Source organism: Tasmannia lanceolata, unplaced genomic scaffold (assembly GCF_043159265.1).
Source record: "Tasmannia lanceolata isolate RefF3 unplaced genomic scaffold, GAP_Taslan_0.1 ptg000003l, whole genome shotgun sequence".
Classification (NCBI taxonomy): Eukaryota; Viridiplantae; Streptophyta; class Magnoliopsida; order Canellales; family Winteraceae; genus Tasmannia; species Tasmannia lanceolata.
This window is the reverse complement of record NW_027518680.1, coordinates 34,721,436-34,747,827: the sequence shown is the minus strand read 5'-3', so window position 1 is coordinate 34,747,827 and position 26,392 is coordinate 34,721,436. Positions and strand designations below refer to the sequence as shown.

General features: G+C 38.0%; 2 protein-coding genes across 2 annotated transcripts in view; one reads left to right on the top strand and one right to left on the bottom strand.

The window, feature by feature from the left end:
- The first annotated feature begins 265 nt into the window (after positions 1–265).
- On the top strand, positions 266–12,981 carry LOC143854240 (uncharacterized). The gene is made up of 4 exons (XM_077364097.1): positions 266–638; positions 3,548–3,697; positions 11,444–11,557; positions 12,713–12,981. Exons 2-4 carry the CDS (start codon positions 3,588–3,590, stop codon positions 12,849–12,851), a joined length of 363 nt encoding a protein of 120 aa, XP_077220212.1. The 5' UTR covers positions 266–638; positions 3,548–3,587; the 3' UTR covers positions 12,852–12,981.
- Positions 12,982–13,030: 49 nt separating this feature from the next.
- Positions 13,031–26,392, bottom strand: part of RDR6 (RNA-dependent RNA polymerase 6) — a 30,580-nt gene continuing 17,218 nt past the window's right edge. The window contains exon 3 of the mRNA XM_077364088.1: positions 13,031–14,515. Within this exon, the coding sequence (XP_077220203.1) occupies positions 13,715–14,515 (801 nt within the window). The 3' untranslated portion in view covers positions 13,031–13,714. The remainder of the gene's footprint in view (positions 14,516–26,392) is intronic.

The following is a 26,392-nucleotide window of genomic DNA, read 5'->3' as shown; positions in this document are numbered from 1 at the left end:
AGATAGAAATTTTTTCTATCTTAATTTTAAGATAGATAAAGAATTACTATAATTTTTGCCCCCCTTGTGCAAAATTTCTGGCATCGCCCCTGTCCTTAGGCTAGGTTTGTTTTGCTGTAGTAGGTTTGCTTCATCATTTTATCCTTTTCCATGTCTCTTTTAGTCATTTGGGATTTTAGGGATAGTTTGGTTATTTTTCCTATCTTGTAATTGGCTATAAATAGCCTCATTTCCCTCAAATTGTAGTTAGACCTTTTGATTTTGAAATAGAAGTTGTGGGCATTTTATTTTTTTGTTTTATTTTTAATTTTTAATTTGTAGCTAATCTCGTTTTGGAGGGGAGCCTCTAGTAAAAGAGGGTTTTCTTTGCAAAGGAGGATTTTTCGTCCACCTCAAAGGAGGATTTCCAAGCTTGATGAGCAAGAATTTCTTCCTTTTCTTCATTTTCAATTCCTTGATTTGCAAGGATTTCAATCAGATCTCAGTCTTGATGTCTCCACACCAAGATCCATCTATAAGTTTGGATTGTGTTCATTGAAGAAGAAGATGAGTGCAGGAATTTTCGCTGGATGCAGAGGCTGCTGGAATGAGCTTTGATCTGAGAGCTTTGTTGTGATTTCACCCTCAAATTAACCTTTGTGAGTGGATCATCCTAGCCTCAGTTGTGTGATTCAATTGGTAGAAACTTTGCAAGGAACAGATCCAAATAATCTCAGCTGAAATTTCCTGTTGAAATAGCAGAGGATCATGCATCTTTAATGTTTTAGCTTAGCAGAAACACTTTTCTAAGTTATAGTCTGCTCATGCAGATTCTTACTGTGTTTTCTTTTGAAACATCATCATCAAATTTACTAGCATTCGTGTAGATCTGCAAGAAAAGGGAAAACACTACTCATGACTTTGTTCGAAATCTTTTAGATCTACTGATCCACGGTTTTCACGAAAACAAGGAGAATTTGATTACGGTTTTTGTTATTTTCTTTACATCTGAAATTCTCCAATGGAGATTGGTCCTAAAGATTAGAGTCAGATTCCTCAAAATAATCAGAAGTTGTAGAAAACAGAGGGGCTCCACTTAATAGCAGACCCTGCTATGTTAGCTCACGGCTTTGAAAACTCTGGGCAAGTTCAACTCACCTCTGCATTAAATCTCCCAACAACAGCTGTCCATCTTGCTCATGTTTTCTGTTCCATTATATTTTTTGGGAATGAGTTAGGGCACGTTGCAGATGCATGGCAATTGGCAGAGCTTGTTTTGGAGTTTTAAAGTTCAAAAAAATCTTCTGTAGACACTGATTTCATGCAAGGATTTGCTATTGGAACAAACGAGGCATCAGTTGAAAGGTTTGTTTTAAATTCGTATGTTGCATACCAGGTGTTTGATAAAAATCGTGTGACTATAAGGTCACTTGAGAATATGATTCAAGCAACATACTATCGGTTTTGGTTTGGCAAATGTGATGTTAATGGAAGTTCTGAGCTCTTGGATTACATTCGAACTGTTGTCAAATGGGAATTTCAGTTTAATTTCTTTTCTCGGGCACAACTTCTAGTTTACTGGAATCCTTATTATTTCCAAGTGTAAATCTTGCCTAGTGGGATTTGTGCTTCAATAGACACCACATTTTAACCTCTGTGTTGAAGCTTGTAGGAGATTGTTACTTTCTATTTGTGTGTGATCTGGCGTAGCAAAAGCATAAATGCCTCTGCAACAGTGACCGTTATAACACTATGAGTGCATATGTTTGGTAGTTGATGACTGCATAAATCTATGGTTAGTTCTGTATCATTTCCATTGAATCCATTGAGACGTTTGCTTGACGGTGAGCGTAGCACTCTTGGGTTTGGGAGAGATCCAGCCATCCCTATTGCAGCCACCTACTATCCTCTTTGGATTTTATAGTGTACATCAAGCCGGAGTCTCACCTTTAGAACGCTAAATCGACTCTTGATTCACCTGCATCAGTTGGAAACTGAAACTATGAGATTACCTTGACTGATCCTTGTCCTCTTGGCCAAGGTTTTAAATTTTGGTTTCGGTGTCGGTTTCGGCCATGGTTTTAAATTTCGACCGAAATCCAAAATTTAGGACTGCAATTTCGGATTTCGGTCAACACCGAAACCGAAAAGACCGAATCCGAAATTACCGAAACGTACGAAATTTCGGTGAAATTTCAATCAAAATATTAATTTTTAATTCCCTTACAAAATTTCAGCCGAAATTTTGGCTCAGAAAACCAACATTTCGCCCTTCTTTACCGAATTTCTGGCTGAAATTTTGGTTTCGGCTAGGTCTGAAATTTATGCCGAAACCGAAATTTCAAACAATGGTTTCAGCCACCACAGAAACCGAAACGTTTCGGTTTCCGGCCAAAATTTTGGCCGAAGTCATGTAAAAATATGATTATGATTTCTTTTATTTTATTTTTTAATTTCAACCGAAATGTCTAAAATTTCAGTGTCAATTTCTACAATTTTAGTTGAAATTTCGACTATTTCTATAGGAATTATAACATTTCGGTGTACATTTTTTAATTGCCATGATGACTAGTTTTTATATTGTTATGCTTGATGAATGAAACGCTAGCCCTTAAATATAAGAAATACCACTCTAAGTAAGATAATTTTGGCGGACTCTCAATAACTTGGACACAGATGTCATGGGATGTCCAAGGTACCACTCGTTAAATATCACATTAACAAGATGACGATACTTGTAGAGGAACTGAAGGTGTGTGATTACTCCATACAAGAAGATTTCTATGTCACGAACGTATTAAATTCAGTTCGACCTTCTTGGGAAACTATTAACATTTCTTTTTCCACACTCAAAACGGAAATTGGCTCTCCATAATCTGAGATATCACCCGTAGATGGAGGAGTATTGGAGAAACCAGGGAAGGAAAGGCAAAGATCAGTTCACTTTTCCAAAGCTGCGTAAAAGTGAAAGAGATGTAATAGTATGGTGAAGGTGAACGAGAATAATATAGAAACCACTAGGAAATCTGATGGGAAACACTTTGATAAAAGCAATTTCATACGCCACAATTGCAGTAGGGTTGGACGCTCTAGAAAGTTTTCTTCTTTTGGTGGATTCCTACGAGATTTACTTGCATCACATGGGACTTATCATGGGGTTTATGAGCTTGAAATGTCACCAATCTAAACATGTCACATCTACAAATAAATATGGTTTTTGCGAGTTCCTTTTTTTGTTGAAGAGATTGGCATGCATGTTTAAATGTGAGTTTTTCTGGTAATTTAACAACTTGAATCTCATTTTAGACATACTTTAATCTTGGTCTTGTTGATGAGAAGTATAATGCTCTGCCATCTACATTTCTTTAAATTCATTATATAGAAGTCTAATGCTCTGCAATCTACATTTCTTTAAATTCATTTCATATAATTGCAAAATTGTTGCAGCGTCTTTAGCAACTTCTGGGATACTACTATGCTCCCTGTGTGATATAAGATATGCTCCTTGTTTGATATAAGATTGTAGGGTAAGTTTTTATTTTAATTTGTTTTAAGTTTTAAATTGCAGTGGGTTGAGGATGCAACACTTTTGGTGACACGTTTTGAGTATGCAAACTTTTTCCACACTGTTACCGACTGGTATAGTGCATATGTGGCTTCTAGAGTTACCGGCTTGCCTAATCGGCCTCATCTGGTTTTTGTGGATGGTCACTGCAAGGTATGCTTACTTAATTCGTTCTTAGTCATTTCTTGTTTATTTCAACATCATATAAGATTTGGAAAATGCTAAATGGAAATCACTTTTACACTTCTTTGAAAAAGGCACTTATTAGGTACCACTTCTACCTCGTTTGCATGATTAGATCCATTGATCCCAATGAAAGCCATAAGTTCGGCCAAATACAATTGAGAACACCTTGATGAGATGATTCTAGGCCTTTGATCCATCAAGCATTGTTTGGGGTTCCTCCAAGAAAAGCTGAACCATTGATTTTTGCAGTCCTTCATCTTACACATGGGATTTCCGTTCGGGATGGGACCAAGACCGTGTGTCGCCTCATGATATTCTATGTTGAGAAAATCTGCCGGGTAATCCAATCCGACCGTGCACAAATTTAACAGAAAAGATAAAATAAACAAACCAGCCACAAAATGAACACCGAGATTTTACGTGATTCGGCCAAGCCTACTCCACGGGCGAGAAGCACAATCTTCCACTATGAGAAAAACAATATACAAGGATTACAATGGCTTTACCCAAGACCCGCAACCCTTTCCTTGCTTCCCACACCATGACCGTACAAGAGAAAACCCAAAGAGAAAAACCCAAGAAGAAAACCCAAGAGAAAAACCCAAGAAGAAAACCCCACTTTCTCTTCTTTTTCTCTCTCCTCTCTCTTTTTTCACTCTCTTTCTCTAGCCACACAAGAGACACTCACGTCTTCACTTTTATACTTAGGTTTTCTAAGTAACCTAAAAGCGACACTTGCTATTTTGGCATATCAACCAAAAGGGAATAAAACAAGAGAAATAAGATACTTTCCCCTTTTCCCTTCTTGCCTTCCCACCCAGGCAACCTAGTGGTGGGGGGAAGTAAGACAACTTTCCCAACAATCTCCACCTTGGCTTATTTCCCAGCCGCCTGAAGATTTTCTGTTGATGTCGCCACCGGTCTGCTATCGCCCAAACCACCATTGGCCTTCTGAAGTACCAGCTACACACCCTCGAATCACCTTGGTTCTGACTCCTCCTGATTCGATCAACACGGCCAATGCACCTGTGTAACTGCCAACCCGTTGACTCACTTAGTCAACCTTGGAGAGAGATCTCGATCCATCCTCCCCAATGCAGGTACAATTATCCTCTCACCATCGTCTGCAACCTGGAAACCAGTCTCTGCACCAACTGCGAAAGAGACCCTACGTGTGCGCACACCATTACCATGTTTCCATCTAGCCATCGAGATCTTAAGAACACTAGTCACCGTGTCCATGACCAGACGATATAATCCGCCACACTCCTTTCCTTTCATCAGAACCATACAGCCGAGTGTGATTTTCATGGATCCTCCTACAGCTGAAATCCTGCAACCCCTGGAGTCCAACCGGTCAAGAGATACTAGATTCTTCCATATCTTTCAGACATACGCCACACCATCCAAAGTACGAACCACTCCATCAAACATTTTGATCTTCATGGTTCCAACACCCGTGATGTCATAAGTTGTTGGACTCAAAATTTTAAAGCAAGGGCAAAATAGTAAATCCCTTATTAAAATAAGAAGAGAGAGAAAAAAGAGGTGGTTACGTATCACCTTATCCCTAAAGTAAAAAGAGATAAATATAAAAAGTTAAATCCCTAAATTGTTGGAAATAAAAATGACTCAAGCAAAAGAATATGTGAGTCGCCCACTTTTCAAAAAAGAGAGTTACGTAACTGTCCGCAAAAAAGAGAGGTGATCATGGAATCCTAGATAAGGGATGAGGTGGCACCCACAACAAGAAGTGAAGATCATGAAGTTGAGAAAAAAGGGGGTGAGGTGACAGTTGCTAACTACTTTAAAAGAGTTCTATAAATAGATTCAAGATCTTTTAGAAAAGGGATCGGATCTTGAAGAGGAAAAAAGCTACGCAAAAGGAGAAGCAAAAGAAAATGAGAGAGAGGTGAGAAAAGATGGAGGGCTAACCATTTTTTTTTTCTTCTCTCTTTCTTTTTGCGGGTTTTCTTCAAGGAAGATGAAGACCTTTCTCTATTTAAAGTCTCTTCTAGGGGCTTCTAGACGGAGAAAGATGATAAAGACTCCATTTAAAGTCTCTTCCAAGGACTTTTTAAAGGGAGGAAAGGGAAGATGAAGACCTTTCTCTATTTAAAGTCTCGTCTAGGGACTTCTAGACGGAGAAAGATGATAAAAACTCCCTTTAAAGTCTCTTCTTGGGACTTCTAGACGGAGAAAGATGATAAAGACTCCCTTTAAAGTCTCTTCCTGGGACTTTCTAAAGGGAGGAAAATGAAGAAGATCTTTTTCTATTTAAAGTCTCTTCTAGGGGCTTCTAGACGGACAAAGATGATAAAGACTCCCTTTAAAGTCTCTTCCATGGACTTTCTAAAGGGAGGAAACTGAAGAAGACCTTTCTCTCTTTAGAAACTCTTTCACGGACTTCTAAACGGAGAAAGATGATAAAGGCTCCCTTTAAAGTTTCTTCCAGGGACTTTCTAAAGGGAGGAAACTGAAGAAGAGATTTCTCTCTTTAAAGTCTCTTCCAGGGACTTCTAAACGGAGAAAGATAATAAAGACTCCCTTTAAAGTCTCTTCCAAAGACTTTCTAAGTGGAAAAAGACGATAAATATGTCATTTTCCCAAAGGAAAAATGAAGGAAATTTGAGAAGATGAAATTTCCTCCTAGAAGATCTGTTAACAAAAGGAATCAAATCTTTCTGGAGAATAATTAATTAAAAATTGTATTTAGATAGGGAACCTCTTGATGGACAATTAGAGGTATTTTCTTTCTTCAAGAAATATAATTAACAGTCAATAGAGCCGGAAGTGTACGATCCCTATAAAAATTAATAAAACCTCATCTTTTTAAGAGGGAAATTTGATCCCAATTTATTTTATGTGTGTGATTTCCCTTTTCATGCATGTGAAATTTGTTATGAACACAAGTAGACCCGTTACCCAAGGACACTACACCCGCCCTTGTCTCCTGAAACGTATCAAAATAGTCCCTCCTGAAGCATACATGAACAGAGCACCCTGAATCTAGAATCCACTCATCATGAGGAGAAGTGTGATTACCTGTGGAGATTGGGAGAACGTCTCCAAACACTTTGCCCTGCTCATCCGTTACCGCCACCGCCGTATTCGTAGCACCATTGTCCACTTGGTCAGCTCGCTGTGGACAATCCCGCTTGATGTGGCCATATCCCTTGCAATGGTAGCACTGCACGCCCTTTCTGCCGACCATAAATCTTGACCTGCCTTTTCCTGATCCCCTGTCAGACGAACTTACTCTTTGATTGTCACCATGAACAACCAACCCTTACTCTTCATTTGCACTAAAAACAGGTTTCTTTCGCATCTCATTCGATAAGAGCGACTCTGTGACTTCCTCTAACTTTATTGTATCCTTACCGTACAATAAAGTCGTCACCAAGTTGTCATACAAATCAGGAAGCGAAGTAAGAAGCAAAAGGGCCTTGTCTTCTTCCTTCAATTTTTCATCTACCTTGTGGAGCTGATCCACAAGCTCGTTGAACACCGTAATGTGTTCCAGAAGATCCCGCTTTCCTGCATCTTCAGCACGTATAATTGCCGCTTTAGATACAACCGATTGGCCAAGCTTTTTAACATATAAAGCTTTTCCAACTTCTCCCATAATTTAGGCACATCTTCCTCTTCCATAGCGTTAAACATAATGCTATCTGCCAGACATAGTCGAATCGTGCTAACTGCCTTCGACTCTATGTCTTACCACTCGGCACCTGTCATCTTCTCCGGCTTTCCATCATTTCCCTTCAACGTCTTAGGTAATCGTTGTTGAACTAGGATGTCCTTCACCCTCATCTTCCATAGGGTGAAACTGTCCTTTCTGTCAAATCTGTCGATGTTGAATTGAGTAGAACTTGATTTTACTGCCATCTCAGATTACTCCGCACTTCACGGTGTAGCGCTCCACCTCGAACGAGAATCTTTTCTTGGACAATCTTTCTACTCCCAAAGATCGCTATGACCGCGATCCAACCACAACACCCATGATCACTCCACCCGGCCTTGACGATCGCTCCAACCACAGCTATGATACCACTTTTTGAGAAAATCTTCAGGGCAATCCAATCCGACTGTGCACAAATTTAACGGAAAAGATAAAATAAACAAACAAGCCACAAGATGAACACCGAGATTTTACGTGATTCGGCCAAGCCTACACCACAAGTGAGAAACATGATCTTCCATTATAAGAAAAATAATATACAAGGATTACAATGGATTTAACCCAAAACCTGCAACCCTTTCCTTGCTTCCCAAACCAAGACCGTATAAGAGAAAACCCAAGAAAAAATCCCAAGAGAAAAACCCAAGAAGAAAAGCCCACTCTCTCTTCTTTTTCTCTCTCCTCTCTTTCTCTTTTTCTCTCTCCTCTCTTTTTTCACTCTCTTTCTCTAGCCACACAAGAGACACTCATGTCTTCACTTTTATACTTAGGTTTTCTAAGAAACCTAAAAGCAATACTTGCTATTTTGGCATATCAACCAAAAGGGAATAAAACAAGAGAAATAAGATACTTTCCCTTTTTCCCTTCTTGCCTTCCCACCCAAGCAACCTAGTGGTGGGGGAAAATAAGGAGCGGGCACGGAACCTTTTAGAAGCCCCTAGCTCTATATTAGAGCTAATGGCTTTCAGTCGAGTGTCGACGCAGTCGTTCAAAACAAAACAGTGTACCTAACCTCCTCCTTGGCTCACTTTGGTTGCAAACACTTATTCCTTAGCCAAGAAGCAACAGTAGCAACAGTCGCTCCTCGACTCACTTCGGTTGCAAACACTTCCTCCTTAGGCGCATGTCTCGCCAACACAAAATGGGGGTTTCACTCTTTATAGGACTTGATCAAACATCTCACGACACGAGCTGACGACAACCATGCAGCACCTGTATGAAAGTCAGTACCATCCCATTACAGACATGTTTTGTTGTTCATATGTCAAGGGCTGATAAGGTTTTGCGCGTTGTATCAAATTAAACCACATGCACCACCGCTTGTGCAGGCCCTGGTCAATTCCTTTGAGTTTCGGTCTTGCGACCATACTCCCCAGGCAGAGTGTTTCATGCGTTAGCTGGGCCCCATCTTGATGTTTTCACCATTGGATCTTGAGAAGTGTCTACTAGAAGAGATCCTCCTTTATCTCTAATATTTTCATTGTTACATAATGGGTTTCTTGAAAAATATCATTGTTATAAAGAGTTCTTCCGAAATAGAACTTTTTCGATCTGTTGAGATTAGTCAATTGGGACATTTTAGAGATTGCCCTCAGAAGCAATTTTTAAAAAATTAGACTGATAATCGAACCATTAGGCTGTAAGACAGAAAATTGGGTAAAAACCGTTGAGATTTGTCCATTAGTTTGTTAAAATTTTCATAATGGTTGCTAGCTGGCTACTTTAATACCAATCTTCTCTTGAGGAGGGGGAAAGGAGAGGCACGGCACAATTTACTAGCATTAAAAGAGTTCCAGGAGCTGATTATCACTGTGGGCTTCTAGATCTTGGATTCAAAGGAATCACATCGTAGAATTGCAAACCTGAGCTCACGCACTTTCAGGAGAGATTCTAATAGCTAAATTAGGTTGGAGATACCTCGACTACATTTATTTCTTTTGTTGTGATGCCCTACCGATGAAGCATCCGACAATTATCTTGCAATTCTAGCTGCCATACTTGTATGGTTGGATGCGCTTTTAGAAAGAATGTAGCGATGTTTGAGAATGAATGAGGAGAATCTATATCGCTTTGGATTGATCCTGGGGTCTGTACATGGCTGTTTATGGAATCCTACAAAAGTAGCCAATCCAATTAACTAAATATGATTTAAAATTGAAGATCGTCTGACAAGTGATCTTGTGATCTTCCAAAATGGAATGAGGCAATCATCGAAAGCATATGCCTTCAAGATCCAATGCATGTGTCTCTTCCGTTGACCCCTAAAATCAAATTCTTTTTGTGGTTTGTGATCCTTCGCGGGATTATGGCTGAAGTTATAATTAAAGAAAATCTGGAATGTTTTGATTTATCCCCATTATATGTAGTATTATGAGTATGCTATTCCGTCATCTTATCCAATGTAATTATTGAAGGCAGGTGTCGATAGTGATACAGGGTAAATGCGCGAAAGCATTGCTCTAGCTTTGCCGGGGATTAATGGCCGGAAGTGGATGCACAAGCCCAGGTCAATTGGACAACTTGTGAGCGTAATGCTGGCTGAAACTGTCTCTAATTTATGAATTCTGATTTAGTGAAATTAGCTGTCAGACGAGAGATATTTCTCTCCCAATTGAGATCAGAATTTCATTCAATAAAGTTCATTTTCTCCCCTTAAACTCAGCTTTTAAGGTGAAAAAAACAGCTGAAAAATTCTGCCAAGCTCAAGTGGAAGGGCAACCTCTAGAGAACTGGTTAGGGGCGGATTCTGTAACCGGGGAAGACTGTCTGATCTGTCTAACTTACAATCTAATTTCATTATTACTAGACTTGTATCCAAAATCCTCACATCTGTTTCAACAAAACTGCAACTTATCTGTGAGATTTTCTGGTTTTTATCGCATAACCAGTCCCTAAATAGCTCTCGGTTTGAGATAGATCTCACCAACTCAATTTGAATTCTCGGATCTTTCGAACTCTAGTGTTTTCTCAGTGATATTTAGATCTACATCTATAGATTCACCTTGGAATTGCCACGATTTCAAGCTAGATCTGTTCCTAACCTATTTGTCAATTCGTTAGTTAACCATTCCATTTCACTTTATTGAATCTCTACTTGGAACTTCTTGTTTAGATCTACCTGGTACGAATTTGTTTGAACCAGTACCTTTCAAAAAAAAAATAATAATAATTGTTTGAACAGTGCTCCTTTGTCACTATTCCATTTTGCACGTGTACTCTACATCAAACATGAACTCGTTTGACTGACATAGTTTCTCTTAGATTGAACCTTGTTCTTGCATTTATGATGGGTACCATATGTGTTTGGCTGGAAAGGGATTCTCTAAATACAATTATAATGATCATTTGGAGAGCTCAACCGCCATGGAACACAGATGGTATCATAGCTGATTTGTTTCATTATCTCATCTTTCTCAAATCGGAATGACTCCCACACCTTCAGAGAGGTCATTGGGGCCATTGATTTTCCCTCACTGACCGCAGAAGCAATAGTATCTGGAATGGGAGATCTCCCTCCAACTGCCTAGAACCTATTCTAATTTATTATATCTTCAGGCAGGGTTTGCCTGTGTGAGCATGGTCTGGCCTTTGGCTATCTTTTTCCTTTTTCGTGAAAAAAAAGAATTATAAAAAGACCAACTTGTACCGATGACAATATATGCTGTAGAATACAAAGATATGCCTTAATAGTGCTCTGTATGAAGGAATTCAATGGGTTTATATCCTCGGAGTGAGGTGGGCCAAAGAGGTCTCATCCAACCCGCTTTTATTTTCTGAACTAGAGACCCTAATGAAAAGGGACTGAAGACACCTCACTCTTGTTATCATTAAAAAAGGCACCTCACTCTTGTCCCATGTAGTGAGGCTATAAGAGAAACCTTGTTTGTTTTCAATTGTAGTGGAACTCCCATTACTTTAATAGAAGTGATTATTTCGTCCAAGATTCTATGATTATAAGAGCATAAATACAACACCTAATCATTGCTTATTCCCAAAAATAGCACATAAACACTTTTTTTGTTATATTGCAGCTTTCATGGAGTTCCTGCAGAAGAGCGATTGCACTGGCAATCTTTCCTAGTTAAGCTTGGAGCAGATAATCTCAAAGGTGCCAAAAATGAAGAGCTCTTTGTTGCTTCACACAAGTATGTAAATATTCATCCCGACCTAAATGCTTTTATATTTGGGTGTTTGCTGTGCTGCAACCATGGTTTTAAATTTTCGCTGAAATACCGAAATTTTGGATTTCGGCTGGGAGTAAAATTTAAAACTGAAACCGAAATTATAAGATTTTCACCGAAATTTCCACCGAAATTGCCACCGAAATTTCCACCAAAATTTAGTTTTCGGCTTAGGCCGAAACCAAAACCGAAATTTCAATCCTTGGCTGCAACAGCATCACAACAACTCTATATACACAAACAAGGACTGTGCATGGCTGGAGAGAGTGTTCATTTTTCTTCTTGAACGCATTTAGAATTCTGGGTGACCTTCGAAGAGCATTTTACTTAGTGAGTTGCTAGGAAGACATGCCCATGTCAGAGAGCTTGCTAATAGCCATCCCTATTATGCCACCTACCTGACAATACATTTAATGACCATTTTTTATTGACAAAAGTGCCCCAATATCTTTGATAAATTGACAAATATACCCATATTTAGGTACTCGCGGCAATGTTTGGAGCATAGTTCCCTGAAACTCCTTGGGCGGGTGGGAAATCCGTTTCCCCTAAAATGCGTTTCTTGCGGCTGGGAAACACGTTTCGGAAACGTTTCCAAAATATGATACAAAATTGGAGAAATATTTCTGAAACACATGGGAAACATATGGAAAACTTATGTAAATAATGTGTAAACGCGTGATAAACATATGCAACACTCGTAGAAAACGCATGTGAAACGTGTAGGAAACATGTGTGGAGCTTACGAAAATCATTTTGGAAAAAACACATCATTTCCTAAGACGTTTTTCGTACCATTTTCTATTGTTTCATGTTTCTCGTTTCCCCTATATTTTTTTTCATATGTTTCCCGTTTCCGTTTCCCACCCTAGTAACTATGGTTTGGAGGGCCGGCACAAGTGTCTTCATATCATTTTCTTTCTACTTATTATCTCATATATTATTAACTGCATGGAAATTCTAGGTGTTTAGCATGGAAGATAGTATCAACCATTCAAATAAATCACGAGTGATTTTACTAAGCATTTTTTTGAACTGGGTATTTTACTAAGCATTTAACAAACATGTGATTTTTTTCTAGTTTATAATACTTACCTGATGTGTTTAAACAATTCTCAGAAAAGAATTGGTGATTTTGGTTGAACCTTCCCTATGTAACTTGGGACAGCTGTTGTTGTATCAAATATGGACTAGAGGTGGAAGACACATAAACTCTGGAATCCGGATATCATTGCCCTCTGAACAATTACCGGATTGATAATATTGGAAGGTATATTCTTATATAAACATTAGCTCATTAAAACTATATAAATAGTATATTTCTGCACCTTTCCAGCATTTCCATGCCCTTGTTATAACATGATATCATAGCTGACCTAGCCCATCCTGCCGACAACATAATGGAAGGAGAGATTTTATCTAACAATGGTGCAAAAGTGAAACTAAATTCTGTAGGATTATCTTTACTGATTCATGTATCTTAATTCTATAGGACTATCTAACCAAGAGCCAATATGAGAAGATTTCTCCTAAAATTTCATTTACAGAATTGACTGCCATTCTAGTTCAGTTTTCTTCTTCAGAAGATACAACCCAAGCCAGAAGATATTTCAAGTTTGAGGGATTATTTTGTCCTCCAATAAGCAATACATAAAGGCGTTCACTTAACAGTAATTGCTTTCAGAATATCTTCATTTCCTCTTAACCACAATCCAAAGCAACTTTCTAAGTGGTATGATGGGATTCTCAACCCTTTTAAATCCCCAACTTCAGAAACCCTTCCAAATTACAACACCAGCAATCAATCAATTCAACAAAAACATAAAAATAAAAATATCCATTTCTTCTTCCCTGGGGATTTCTCTCATCTTTGATATGCAAATGAGATATGAGCCCCCTGAAATCACCACTTCAACAGTTTGGGGTCATTACTACTGGCACAAAGTGTCAACCCCATATGTTACTTTTTTCAAAAAGCTGAATAGCTACTTATATTAACTAATGCCATAATGGCCTTGCTGAACTTGATCAAATTTGATAACAGTCTCAATAACATCATATCTTATCTGCAAGATAATTCGAAAGACGGTCGATTGGCTTGGAAGTGTGCTCTTGTATGCCTCAGCACCTAACTTTGATGCGGACCAAGTAATCAGCAGTGATCCAAGCAAAACTAAGCTGTACACGAACTCCATATCCATCTGACTCATTCAAATCTCTAGATCTCTTCACCCAGCGAGGGTGATAAGTCACCTGGTACCATGCAGATGCCTTCTGTTCATATACATTATTCTTCTCTTCCTCTGTTAACTGCTGAATATCCGGCCCAATCGCCTCGAAAGCACACCTATATTCCTTATGAAGGGCAGTGTAAGCATGCTTGAGCCTCTCTTTCAGATCACCTTGCTTCCTGCTATTGTATTTCGGCATGGACCAAATGTGCCCAGTTACTACCTCCTCCTCTGAGTTCACATTATACTGTCCTAAAAGAGCATTCAGCTGTCCATCATAAGAGCATTTGTTATTCCATGCATCCAGAACAAAATCGGCAGATCCAAAAATTTCAAGATCCGTATCGTATGGTATGTCATCGGGAGTATATGTTGCTTCGTCCAACGTGTCTACGTTCCAAATGTCTTTGATTTTACGGCAGAGTCTGCCCAAAATTTTATAGGACTTGTAGGACTGGGACTCGTCCTTGCCCATGAAGTCTGGGTACATTTTCGGTTTGAGCTCTTGAGGCATGGTGACAAAAAAGCCAGTTTTCGGGAAGTCAACAGCTGTTGCTGCAAGCGTTGCAAGCTGGATGCATTTTTCATCCAGGGCTCCAATATCGCTGAGGTCAGCATGAACCACATGGGCATTGCAAATAACACCAAGATTCGCATTCACCATGTTCTTTGCAAAAAAATCTTTTATGTCCTGTCAAGCAAACACAGATCGTTTGATGTTAGTTTCTTCATCCGCTGAAACTAAATGAAAGATCATTGAGCTTAAAAATATCCTCATAATTGTAAGGCATCAGACAAATTTCAGGAAGGCAACTAAGGGATGTTTGGATACGCGGAGTTTAGAATCTTGTATTTGGATTTTAAGTAAGAAATCCAGGTTTTAGAAACCTCTCGCCATCCTGAGATTTCTAAAACCTGGAAATATGGGATGATCTGCTACTCTTGCTGAGAGAAAGAAAGGCGAGAAATCAGAAAAGGATGGCTGGTCTCCTTCTCTCATTGCCCATCTACGATTTTGAGGAAATCCAAGATTCTAAAATCCGCGTATCCGAACGGCCCCTAAGATAATAATATGAAATTACCAACTGATGAAAACTATAAAAAGAACCATTCGAGTAAGTTATTTTCAAGACAGAATGATCTATAAGTCAACTCAAACTGTAAAATCATCAGACTATCAGAGAAATCAAATAGAAAAATTAGATGATAAAATGCATGATCTTTTAAGATATGTAGGAAATTAAAAAAATATAAAGTTCTTAAAATATGGAAAAACAAGATAGTGACAAATCAGCCATATATTAACATTACACGTCAATTTTTTTGTCAGCTTTTAACAATCCATGGTATGTTGACTTGGTCAAAATGACTATATAGCATCCAAGCCAAATATTGGAAATAAGGCAGTCATAGAACGTCAGCTAACATCATATTTCATTTTCCTTAAGTATATATGTTGAGAAAATCCACTAGGCAAATCCGATCTGACAGTGCACAAATAAACGGAAAAGTATAAAAAAACACAAGCCACAACATGAAATCCAAGATTTTAATTGGTTCGACCAAGCCTACATCCACGGGTAAGAACACGATCTTCCACTATGAGAAAAACAATATACAAGGATTACAATAAATTAAACCCAAACCCACAAACCCGCAACCCTTTTCTTGGTTCTCTCACCCAAGACAGTACACCAAGAGTAAACCAGGAAAAAACCCCTAGAAAAAGAAAACCCGAGTATAAACCCCAAGAGGAACCCAAGAAGAGATTTCCCAATAGAAAACCCGAGAAGAAACCCCAAGAGGAACCCAAAGAAGAAACCCTATTTCTCCTTCTCTTTCTCTCTCTTCTCCCTCCTCTCTTTTTCTCTCTCTTTCTTCTCTCTCCTCTCTTTCACCTTGAGGTAGCCGAACACACCCCAAGCACTCTCTTGCCGCACACAAGAAAGAAAAAGCACACTCCTTTTATAATACAAATGTTTCCCAAAACCTAAATACGGTTTCTCTTTCACCTCTTGCCTTCCCACCATAACAAGCCACGGTGGTCGGAAATAAGGTAACTTTCCAACAATCTCCACCTTGACTTATTTCCCAGCCACTTAAAGACTTTCCGTTGATGTCGCCATCCGTTTGCTGTCACCGAAAACCACCATTGGCCTTCTGAAGTACAAGCTACACATCCTCAAACCATCCTGGTTCTGACTCTTCTTGATTCAATCAACACAACCAATGCACATGTGTAGCTGCCAACCAGTTCACTCACTTAGTCAACTTCTCGATCAATCCTCTCCAACGCTGGTAGCGTCACCTTCTCACGATCGTCTGCAACGTGGAAACCTGTCTCTGCAAAAGAGACCCTACTCGTTCACACACTACCAATCTGTCTTCCCACTTGACATATGTTATCTTTTCTGGCTTCCCAACTGCTAACTGACCAACTTCTCCAAAAGCTTAAGCTGCTGCAGAAAGGCGTTATTTATCTTTTATACTTTAACACTCCCCCGCACGTGTGGCCCACATGGCAAACACGTGGCACATGTGGTCCCACTTTGGGAAGACCAACGCATGTGGATTTTTGCTATCCGAGAGGTTTGAACTTTAGACCTTTGGCTCTGATACCATGTTAAACAACTAGTTACTCCAAAAGCTTAGTTGGTTAGTTAACATGGTTTCAGAGCCAAAGGTCTAAAGTTCAAACCTCCCGGATAGCAAAAATCCACATGCGATGGTCTACCCGAAGTGGGATCACATGTGCCACGTGTTTGCCAAGTGGGCCACACGTGCAGGGGAGTGTTAACATTTCCCTTCGACGCCCTAGTTAGGCCCTGTTGAGCTAGGATGTCATTCACCCTTATCTGCCATAGGATGAAACTACCATTTCCGTCAAATCTGTCACTGTTGAACTAAGTAGAAACAAATTTTACCGCCATTTCAGATTCCTCCGCACTTCACGATGTAGCACTCCACCTCGAACGAGAATTTCTCGGACAATCTTTCCACATCCTAAGATCGCTCTAACCGTGATTCAACCACAACACCCACGATCAGTCCACCAGACTCGACAATCGCTCCACTTGAGCTCCGATACCACTTGTTGAGGAAATCCGCAGGGCAAATCCGATCCGATCATGCACAAAGAAACAGAAAGTAAAAAATAAACAAAAGCCACAAAATGAACACCGAGATTTTACTTGTTTCGGCCAAGCCTACATCCAAGGGCAAGAACACGATCTTCTACTATGAGAAACACAATATACAAGGATTACAATGGATTAAACCCAAAACCCACACCGACAACCCTTTCCTTGCTTCCCTCACCCAAGACCGTACACCAAGAGTAACCCAGTAGAAAACCCAGAGAAAATTCCCAAGAGAAATTCAAAGAAGAAACCCCAAGAGGAACCCAAGAAGAGACCCAGAGAAGAAAACATACTTCTTCTTCTCTTTCTCACTCTTTATCTCTCTACTTCCTCTACTCTTTTTCTCTCTTTCTTCTCTCTCCTCTCTTTCCCCTTGAGGTGGCCGAACACACTCCAAGCACTCTCTTGCCTCACACAAGACAGAAAAACCCCTCTCTATTTATAATACAAAGGTTCCCCAAAGCCTAAATACAATTTCTATATCATCTCTTGCGTTCCCACCACAACCAGCCACGAATGGTGGGAAATAAGTCGACTTTCGAACAGTATAATATAAAACTAACCATAGAACAACTAACGATTATGAAATCCTGTCTCATTCTCTTTCCAAACAAATTGCATTGTTCTTTTTTCTTTTTTCTTATATACACACACAGAGTGTGAAAAGGAGGGAATTTTTACTCTATGTTCTTGTGTTCATGTGCGTAATGGGGGCGCCACCCTCGAAATTTGATTCAATGGCAATTGATTTCTTCAGATGCTGTCATTGGATCAAATATCAAGGGAGCATCAATGTCATAACCCCATTACACTTGTAAATACACGAACACCGTATGATTTCTCTCTCTCACACACACACACACAGATGACCACTATAAAAGAAATAGTGCACAAAACCTGCCCACTACAGAACTAACCCTGGCCCAACACATAAATTAGACCTATACACTCCTTCCCTGGCTAGCAAATCAGCTTTTTTTAAAGTTAACTACCAAATCTGTTGTATCATTAGCATTCTCAGGGATATGCTTGAAAATAGGAAAAAGCTCCTCAAGAACCTTTATGGTGAAGTTTGCTAATCTCCTAGGATCCATGATCCAGATGCTCAAGAGATCACATTTTACGAGGCACTCACTGGAGATTTGAAGCAAGTCAAATTTGGGAATGTGAAAGCCGTTTGTGCGTGTGAACTTTTCCTTCATTAGAAATCATTCAAAAAACAAATCTTCAGTAAATACCGGAATGCCACCAAGTATAAAAATATATTATGGCGACTTCATAATGTTGTTGTGCAGATGTCTTCTATTCTGGTGGTGATTCATCACCCCGGCGGACTAATGTGCACGATGCAGATGTTGGTTGTACTATAAAGAAAAATTGGCAATTCTTTGCCGAAGTGGCATCAATATATGAGCCACGTATTAGGCTTACGGGTGTGATACTTTTGGGCTTTTTCTTCGATGAGAGAAAGGGTAGAAAAGAGAGTTTGTAACTTAAATATCAAAATAGTAACTCTCTTCACCTGTGGATTTAGGGGCAGTGCCAAACAACATAATTCTTGTGTCTTATTTTGTGTGTTTGAGTTTTTTGCACCTCATCTTTTCGTAAGTTGCACATTGAATTATGATCTTATTTTAGAGAGATTAGAGACTTCTCGGTTTTTAACATACGTCATTTGCTACACCTTGAGAACTCACGTCAAAATTAAACTTAAGCTAATTAGCTGAGACAAGAATCCATCTAGCCAAAATCAAAATCGCCTACGAAAGCACAAACCATTTTTCATAGATTTGATAAATACAATAATAGTTGAGACTACAAAAAAAATACTCTATTGATAAGGGTGTAAGATTAATTACAAATTGATGCCCTTCACCAAATTCAAGGATACTTGGTACCATCATCAAAGTTTCTCTAACTCCCTTCAAACAAAACCCACATAATATAAAAAATGAAGTAATGCTCTAAAAAATTGTCTTTGTTGTTGAAAGGATATTTTCCAACACTAAGAAGGGATCATAGTTCTAAATTTCCACCGAAACCGATACGAAATGATCGAAATATTTTTGTTTTCATCCCCAATGAAACCGAAACAACCGAAATGCATAATCCAAAATCGTAAGTGTAATAGTAGTGTATTATATCAGTATGTATTACATAATTATATTTATATAAATTGCATGCGAATTGTGATGCATGTATTATGTAAAAATATTGATATGAATTACATGCAAAATTTGGTGTGTACTAAATTATCAGACATGTGCGACAGTAGATGTCACTAGGTGTTCGATGTTTTTAAACCATTATGGATGGGTGTTTTTTTAACAGAGCACCATTATGGATGGTTGTTTTGCTTATGCGATTATTTCGAATGTCTTTATGCTTATTATAGCATTCCTAAAATTTCATCTTAAGATTCGATCATTTGCATATGTATCCATATGTTTCCATGATTTTATAGGATTTCCACCGTAATTTCCAACCAAAACCGAATTATTTCCATTTTCATGGAGACCGAAACCAAAACTAAAATCCAAAAACCTTGGAAAATGGAAATGATACAACATCAAAGCCAAGACTAACCAAGACATGCGAAAACATTTTAGGATAGCCCACCAAATCAAGACTAATGAGCGTTCAAGTTAGGTTTACAATGTATATTGTTGTATTTATTTTGTGTTATTTTTATGTTAGATAGGGTCCATTCTGGATGGCTCTAATGGCATGGATTGAAATTTGTGTTAAGAGACATATATAAAAACATCATGTCATGAGGTTGGGCATTCAACCTCCATGAAAGTCTACATTACTCTCTTTTTTTCTATTTCTTCTTAGATGAAGTGATGATGATGGTTTCTTCACTTTGACATGGTATCATAGCATGATGATTAAGGATTCAAGAAAGAAGATTAACCTTTGATTTTTTTTTCTTTAATTTTCTCTTCTATCTTACCTTCTCTGCTATATGAGTCATGTACCAAGAATCCTTGTTTTGAAAATCTTACAATTTACGATTCGATTTTACGATTCAAATCAAAGCTTATGTATAATGATTTGAATCCCATGATTGAATCTTAATTTGTATGAATCTTACAATTTCGATTGAATCGTAAATTTCGATTGAATCTTACGATTCAATCATAAATCGTATGATTCATGAAATACATCCAAATTAAGTTTTGTATAAAAGAAAATAAGACTTCCTTTCGAAAGATCCCATTTCCTTTCTACATTACAAGAAGCCTCGAAATCCTTCTCATTAGAAGGAAGAAGACAGAGGAGTAGGAAAACGAACGAATCGAACCAGTCAAGCACAATGCATGTGCATGAGGGCATTACTTACATCGAGGGGGGAGATGACTTTAATGACGACACCATCTACGACTCCAGTCTTTTATGATTGATACTTGTCATTTGATGTTTGAGACTTAAAGAATTGATATGATCTTGCATTTTTTTTTATTATTAAGATTATTATCCAATATGCATGTGTTGGGATGAGAAATAGATGATTAGTATGTGCCAAGTTTGTTAGCAAACAATTCTTATTACGATAATGAATGGCTAATAATGGTCGTTTCTATTTGAATTAATGAATTTGGATGAAAAATGAATAATTGGCTATTTTTCACTCTTTAATGGGAAATGTTATCGGCACAACCTTATTTTGATATTTGCAAAAACCCAGCTGTCTTTTCTTCTTTAGTTGGCCTGTGAGAGCTATTTGGGAAATGCCATAACCTTTTGACAGCTTTTTAAACACTAGAAGACAAGATGGGTTAGAGAAAATATCAAAATAGGGATGTGCTGATACATTTCCCTTCTTTAATTTGTTTATAATTTTTTATTATATATATATATATATATATATATATATATATATATATATATATATATATATATATATCTGTGTGTGTATTTCTGAATAAATCTTACGATTTACGATCCGATAAGATTCGACCCTGATTACGATTTACAATCCGATAAGATTCAACCCTGATTACGATTTACGATTTGAATCCAATTTTCAAAACATTGCCAAGAATCGTACTTTTTCTACCATCGGAGTCAATGATACCCTATACGAGCCTAAATCCTCAATCCCACCATTGGAAGCCCTAATCCCACATCCTATACTATTCAAAAGTCTAATCATTTTTCTTAATTAAAACCTTAATTCTCTCAAGGCTATAATGTCAGTGTCGATATACATATCAATCACTACTAACATGGAAGCATGTCAGTTTTGATCATAGATTTCAAAAGAAATTTGATAAAATCATGAAAGTTATGGAAATGCATGCAATGATGAGAATTCAAGACAAACTTCACAAAAATGTTAGAATAAGCACAAATAAACACTTAGAAACTATCAAACAAGCAAGACGACCATCAATAATGGTCTAAAAAGATCAAACACCTAATGAAATATATTGCGTGCATGTTTGAAATAGTGAGGCTCATTCTAAACTGAAAATCTATACAACACACGTGTAAAAAAATTGGAAGCTAACATGCAGATAGGATAATGGTTTTTGAAAACTTAGTTTTTCCTATTCTAAAGGATTTTCTAACAATAAATAAATAAAACAATTAATTTTTAAAATGATAAATATGATTTCATCAATCAACAGATCAAGCAAGAAGAACTCATATAATAAAATTAGAAATGTATAATATTAGTTTTTATTCCAAAATATAGTTTTTCCCCAACTTTTAAAACTATAAATTCATGAAAAATGAAATAACATAAGATAAGCACTTACCACGCAAACATGTGAAAACCAAAGCTTCTCTATGCACTCTGGTCAAAATTTTGATATGTCGATTGAAATTCGTAATTTACATAAAAAAGTGGCAGTGTTTCAATCAACCAGATTGAAATGCTACCGAAATCTATGCATGACGACCGAAGGATTTCCTTTCTGTGCGGATAGAAAAGGAAATATGCCGATAGTTTCATGCCAGTTTCGGACGACATTTAGAACCATGAATTCTTTTACCCAACCTATTCGAAATCCCAAAACCGTACATTCCATTTGAAAACCCCAATCCAACTCCTCGTCTCAGAACAAACCAAAACCCTAACTGCCTAAATTCAAGAACCCTCAACCCTAATTCCCTATTTTAAAAAATCCTAAATTGAAAAACTCAACAAAAACCTTAAACCTCTTTATTTGAGAACAGTAAATCCCTACTTTCAAAACCCTAAATCCCCTCATTCGAAAGTCCTAAACCCTACATCCCTACTTTCGAAAACCTTGTGCTCAGGTACCCACCTCTCACAAGCTCTAAACCTAAAACCCCCGCTTCAAAAACCCAAAACACCAAATCCCATTTAACGAAAACCCAAAACCATATCCATCCACACAACAACTCAAACCCTCAAAATCTCAAGCTTCGACAAACCCTAAACCCATTTTGTACTCTCTAGAAACTGTATTTTTCCACTGCTTCACGCTTCAATTCCAATTTTTCCCCGTTCCATTATGATGCCTTCACCGCCACCACTACATCCCAAACCCTAACTTTCCCTACAACACATTCAAAACCTTATTTGTTTATCTCCACTTTACAGAATTATCAGTTCATGCACCCTAAACCAGATACTCCACGCTTCTCACTACCCTGTCCCATTCCCTTTGTCCTCCATGGGGTTCTTCATGCTCCTTGAAGCTTAACGTGCTACGCCCCTCTCGCTCCTTGGCACTAATTTGAAGAGGATGCATTCATATCAAACTAATTAATTTTTAAGTGGACTGACGTAGAACTGTTCTACACAAATATCGTGGATCATTGTGCTTTGAAAAAGCATATTTCTCGTTTTTTGTTGTTGCAGAAAGCGGCTTCATTCAGTTGCTGATTTGTTGAGGAATGCTATTTCTCATTAATCTTTGAATGAAAGCAAGCCAACTATCATAGAAATACCTGTCATGTGGCTTATCTCCATTAAACTAAATGGTCTCAATTACCATCTTTGGCTCAATACGTAAAAGTAGACATGGGTGCTAGGGGCAAGCTTAAATATTGAACTCAAAATGGACCTCCTACATCTAATCCAAAATAAGAGGATTGGCTCAGAGAAAACTATAAGATAATGCTGTGACTTTGGAACTGCATGGAACACAGTGCTAATGTGATGTTCCTGAAGACTGCCAAGCAAATATGGGATACTGTGTGCGAGAGAAATTTTTCTGATCACTATATCTCACGTGTCTAAGTTGGTTGAGAAAATTTTCTTTTACCGACATAGAATGAAGAGATGTTGATCAGTTATAGGAAATCATCAATGAAAATTTGATGGTCAAAGGGTATCTGCAAGAGTATCTTCAGACCAAAGATATTGGTAAGTTATGTTACTTTCTTGTAATTGAATAGCACTGTTGAAATTTTGCATAATTTTATCACAAAGAAAGTATGACGCTGATCTGCTATCAGCAACAGGCACGCTAGGAGCAAGCCCTACACATACTCCTATGGATCTTAATTCAGAACTATTAAAATAGAAGGAAGACTTATAAGCTATGTTGCATGGTTTCGGATTCGCGTGTCGGGATCCGACATGGATTCGAGGTCTTGGATTTGGCAAGCCCCCAAAAGTAGGATTCGGATTCGGTAATTTTTAAATAAAATAAAATTTTCAAAATTAAAAATTTAAATATGTATGTATGTATATGCATATGTATACATATTCATGAAAATTTTGAGGCTAGAGGATTGTTGTGACTTTTGTATGAAGAGAGTCGAAGGAGGAAGGGAGAGTCCGAGGGTAAAGGCACTAGGGTTTTTATTAAAAGAGTACGGGTTGTGCTTTCATATAAAAAAGTTAAGAAAACACATTTAAAGGGAAAAAATACATGATTCGTATTTTAAAAGAGACAACGATGAATCAGATTCGCCCGAAAAAAAACATGATTCGTGCGGAAAAGAGACAACGATGAATCCGATTAGCCCGAAAAAACAGGATTCGTGCGGGACACGGCTACGACAAGAATCCGGGTGTGTCCCATGTGAATCCATGTCCGATTCGCATGTGGCCGTGTCGACACGGATTTGGCATAGGGGGCAAAGAATCCATGCAACATAACTTATAAGAGGAATCATCACCTTTTGTTGGAAGGCTTATCTACCTAGAGATTACACATCCGGACATTTCCTTCCCAATAAGTGCTGACAGTCAGTTTCTGCAAAATCTGATTGTCAATCATTGGGGAAATTGTTCGATGCATTTTAATATACTTAAAGTGGCAAATGACAGAGGAATTATTTTCAAGAAACGTAATTATTTGAGAGTGAAAAGCTTCCCAAATACGAAGTGGGCAAGTTTGTTTTCTGATAGATGTTCTACAACATAATATAATTTTTTTGGAGGAAACTTACTCACTTGACACAAGAAGGGAAACTGTGGTTGCATGATCTGATGCATAATCAGAATATCAAGCCCCCGGACACAATTGTGAATTGGTTTGGTTAAAGAAATTGATGAACGAGCTAGGATTCAAAGTCTGTAACCCAATGAAAATGTCAGGTGATAATGTCATGACCAAGGCTTTAAATTTCAGCTTCGGTTTCAGTCACCACAGAACAATTCAGTTTCAGTTGGAAACTTTGGTGAGATCCTGTAACTTGTAAAATTGCGGAAACGTATGGAAACATATGCAAATGATAGAACATCTGGAAATGCTAGGACAAGCACAAATACATACTTAGAAAACATAAAATAAGCAAGATAGTCATCCATAATGGCTAAACAACATCGACCATTTACCGGTATGCACTGTAGCGCATTTCTGATAATTCAGTATATACTGTCACTAAAAAAAGGTATATACCATATTTCACATATAATTCATATAATTATTTAAACATAACACAGACACCACATTTCACATGCAATTCACACACGCACGCACGCACGCACGCACACACACACACACACACACACACACACACACATATATATATATACACACACACACTACACACACACATACATACATACATACACACATATATACTTATGTAACACATACTGATATAATACAGTATACCACTAATACACTTACGGTTTTGGTTTTGGCAAACAGAAACATTTCGGTCGTTTTCGATTGAAATTCAGAAATATGGTCGTGACACACAACATGAGTTGGTTGGGTTGAAGAAATTGATGGAGGAAATAGGATTCAAAGTCTGTAACCCAATAAAAACGTAACGTAGGTTGATAATCAAGCTACTACTTACATCCCGAGGGATCTAGTGTTTCATGAGAGGACAAAACACATTGAAGTGGATTGAATTTACTTCAACCAATAATATAGTTCTCTCCATGGTATATGGGATGAGTGAATGCCTATCAACCCCGCATCAGATCTAGATGTCCTGAACCAACAATGGGAGTTTAAAGTGGCAAAGTTTGTCTTCGGACTTGACACAACACACAATGTTGTCCATGGAAAAAATAATGTTGACCATAAAAGAACTTCCCTCCTAAAATAGATTGCACTCACAGCTACAATGCGTTGAGCTTTCTTCCTCTTCGTATTCCCAACCAAATACTGGTACAAAGTTTTCCTTGACATTTTCCATTGGTCGAGGCGCTGCTGGTCGAGGTTCTAGTCTTGAGTCAAGGGAAGGACGTAGAGGTGGTCAAGGACATCAAATGCTTTAATTGTGGGTGTGATGGTCCCTCAGCCAAGCAAAAAGTTATTGCACTCCATGGGGCCCACTTGAGTTCATCACGAGATGGGTTTCTTTATTTTCATATGGGTTTAGGGTTTTAGTAAGAGTCATGGCTTTAAATTTCCTCGAAATTTCCTTCAAACGACTAAAACGTTTTCATTTCCATCCCCACCGAAACGGAGTTTCTCAATGTCATTATTTCCAAGCGAAATTCCACAAAATTGGACCGAAATTCTTGAAAATCGACCGAAATGGTCGGAATGACAAAAAAAATGGAAAGAACTGCAGAACAAAGTAACCATCTCTTATGTATGGGATGTTAGATCAACATAGGACCAATGATACATCGTAACTCTTTATCGTATTGACATAGAGTCGGGATCCTTGGAGGGGAGACTGCTTGTTGTACCTTCTTATACTTCATTACATTGCACTTCTTTATTGACTTTAATGTTCCAAACATGTGCGACAACGCATGTCAGTAGGTGTTCGATGTGATTAAGCCATTATGGATGGCTTTCTTGCTTATGTGACAATTTCTAAGTATGTATTTGTACTTGTGCTAGCATTTCCCAAATTTTCATCTTAAAATCTCTATATTTTCATGTGTTTCCAAATGTTTTAGTGATTTTACAAAATTCCCACCGAAATTTCCACCGAAACCGAAATGTTTCAGTTTCCATGCCAACTAAAACTGAAATTTAAAACCTTGGGAAGAGTCCATGTTGAAGAATTGTCTAAACTAG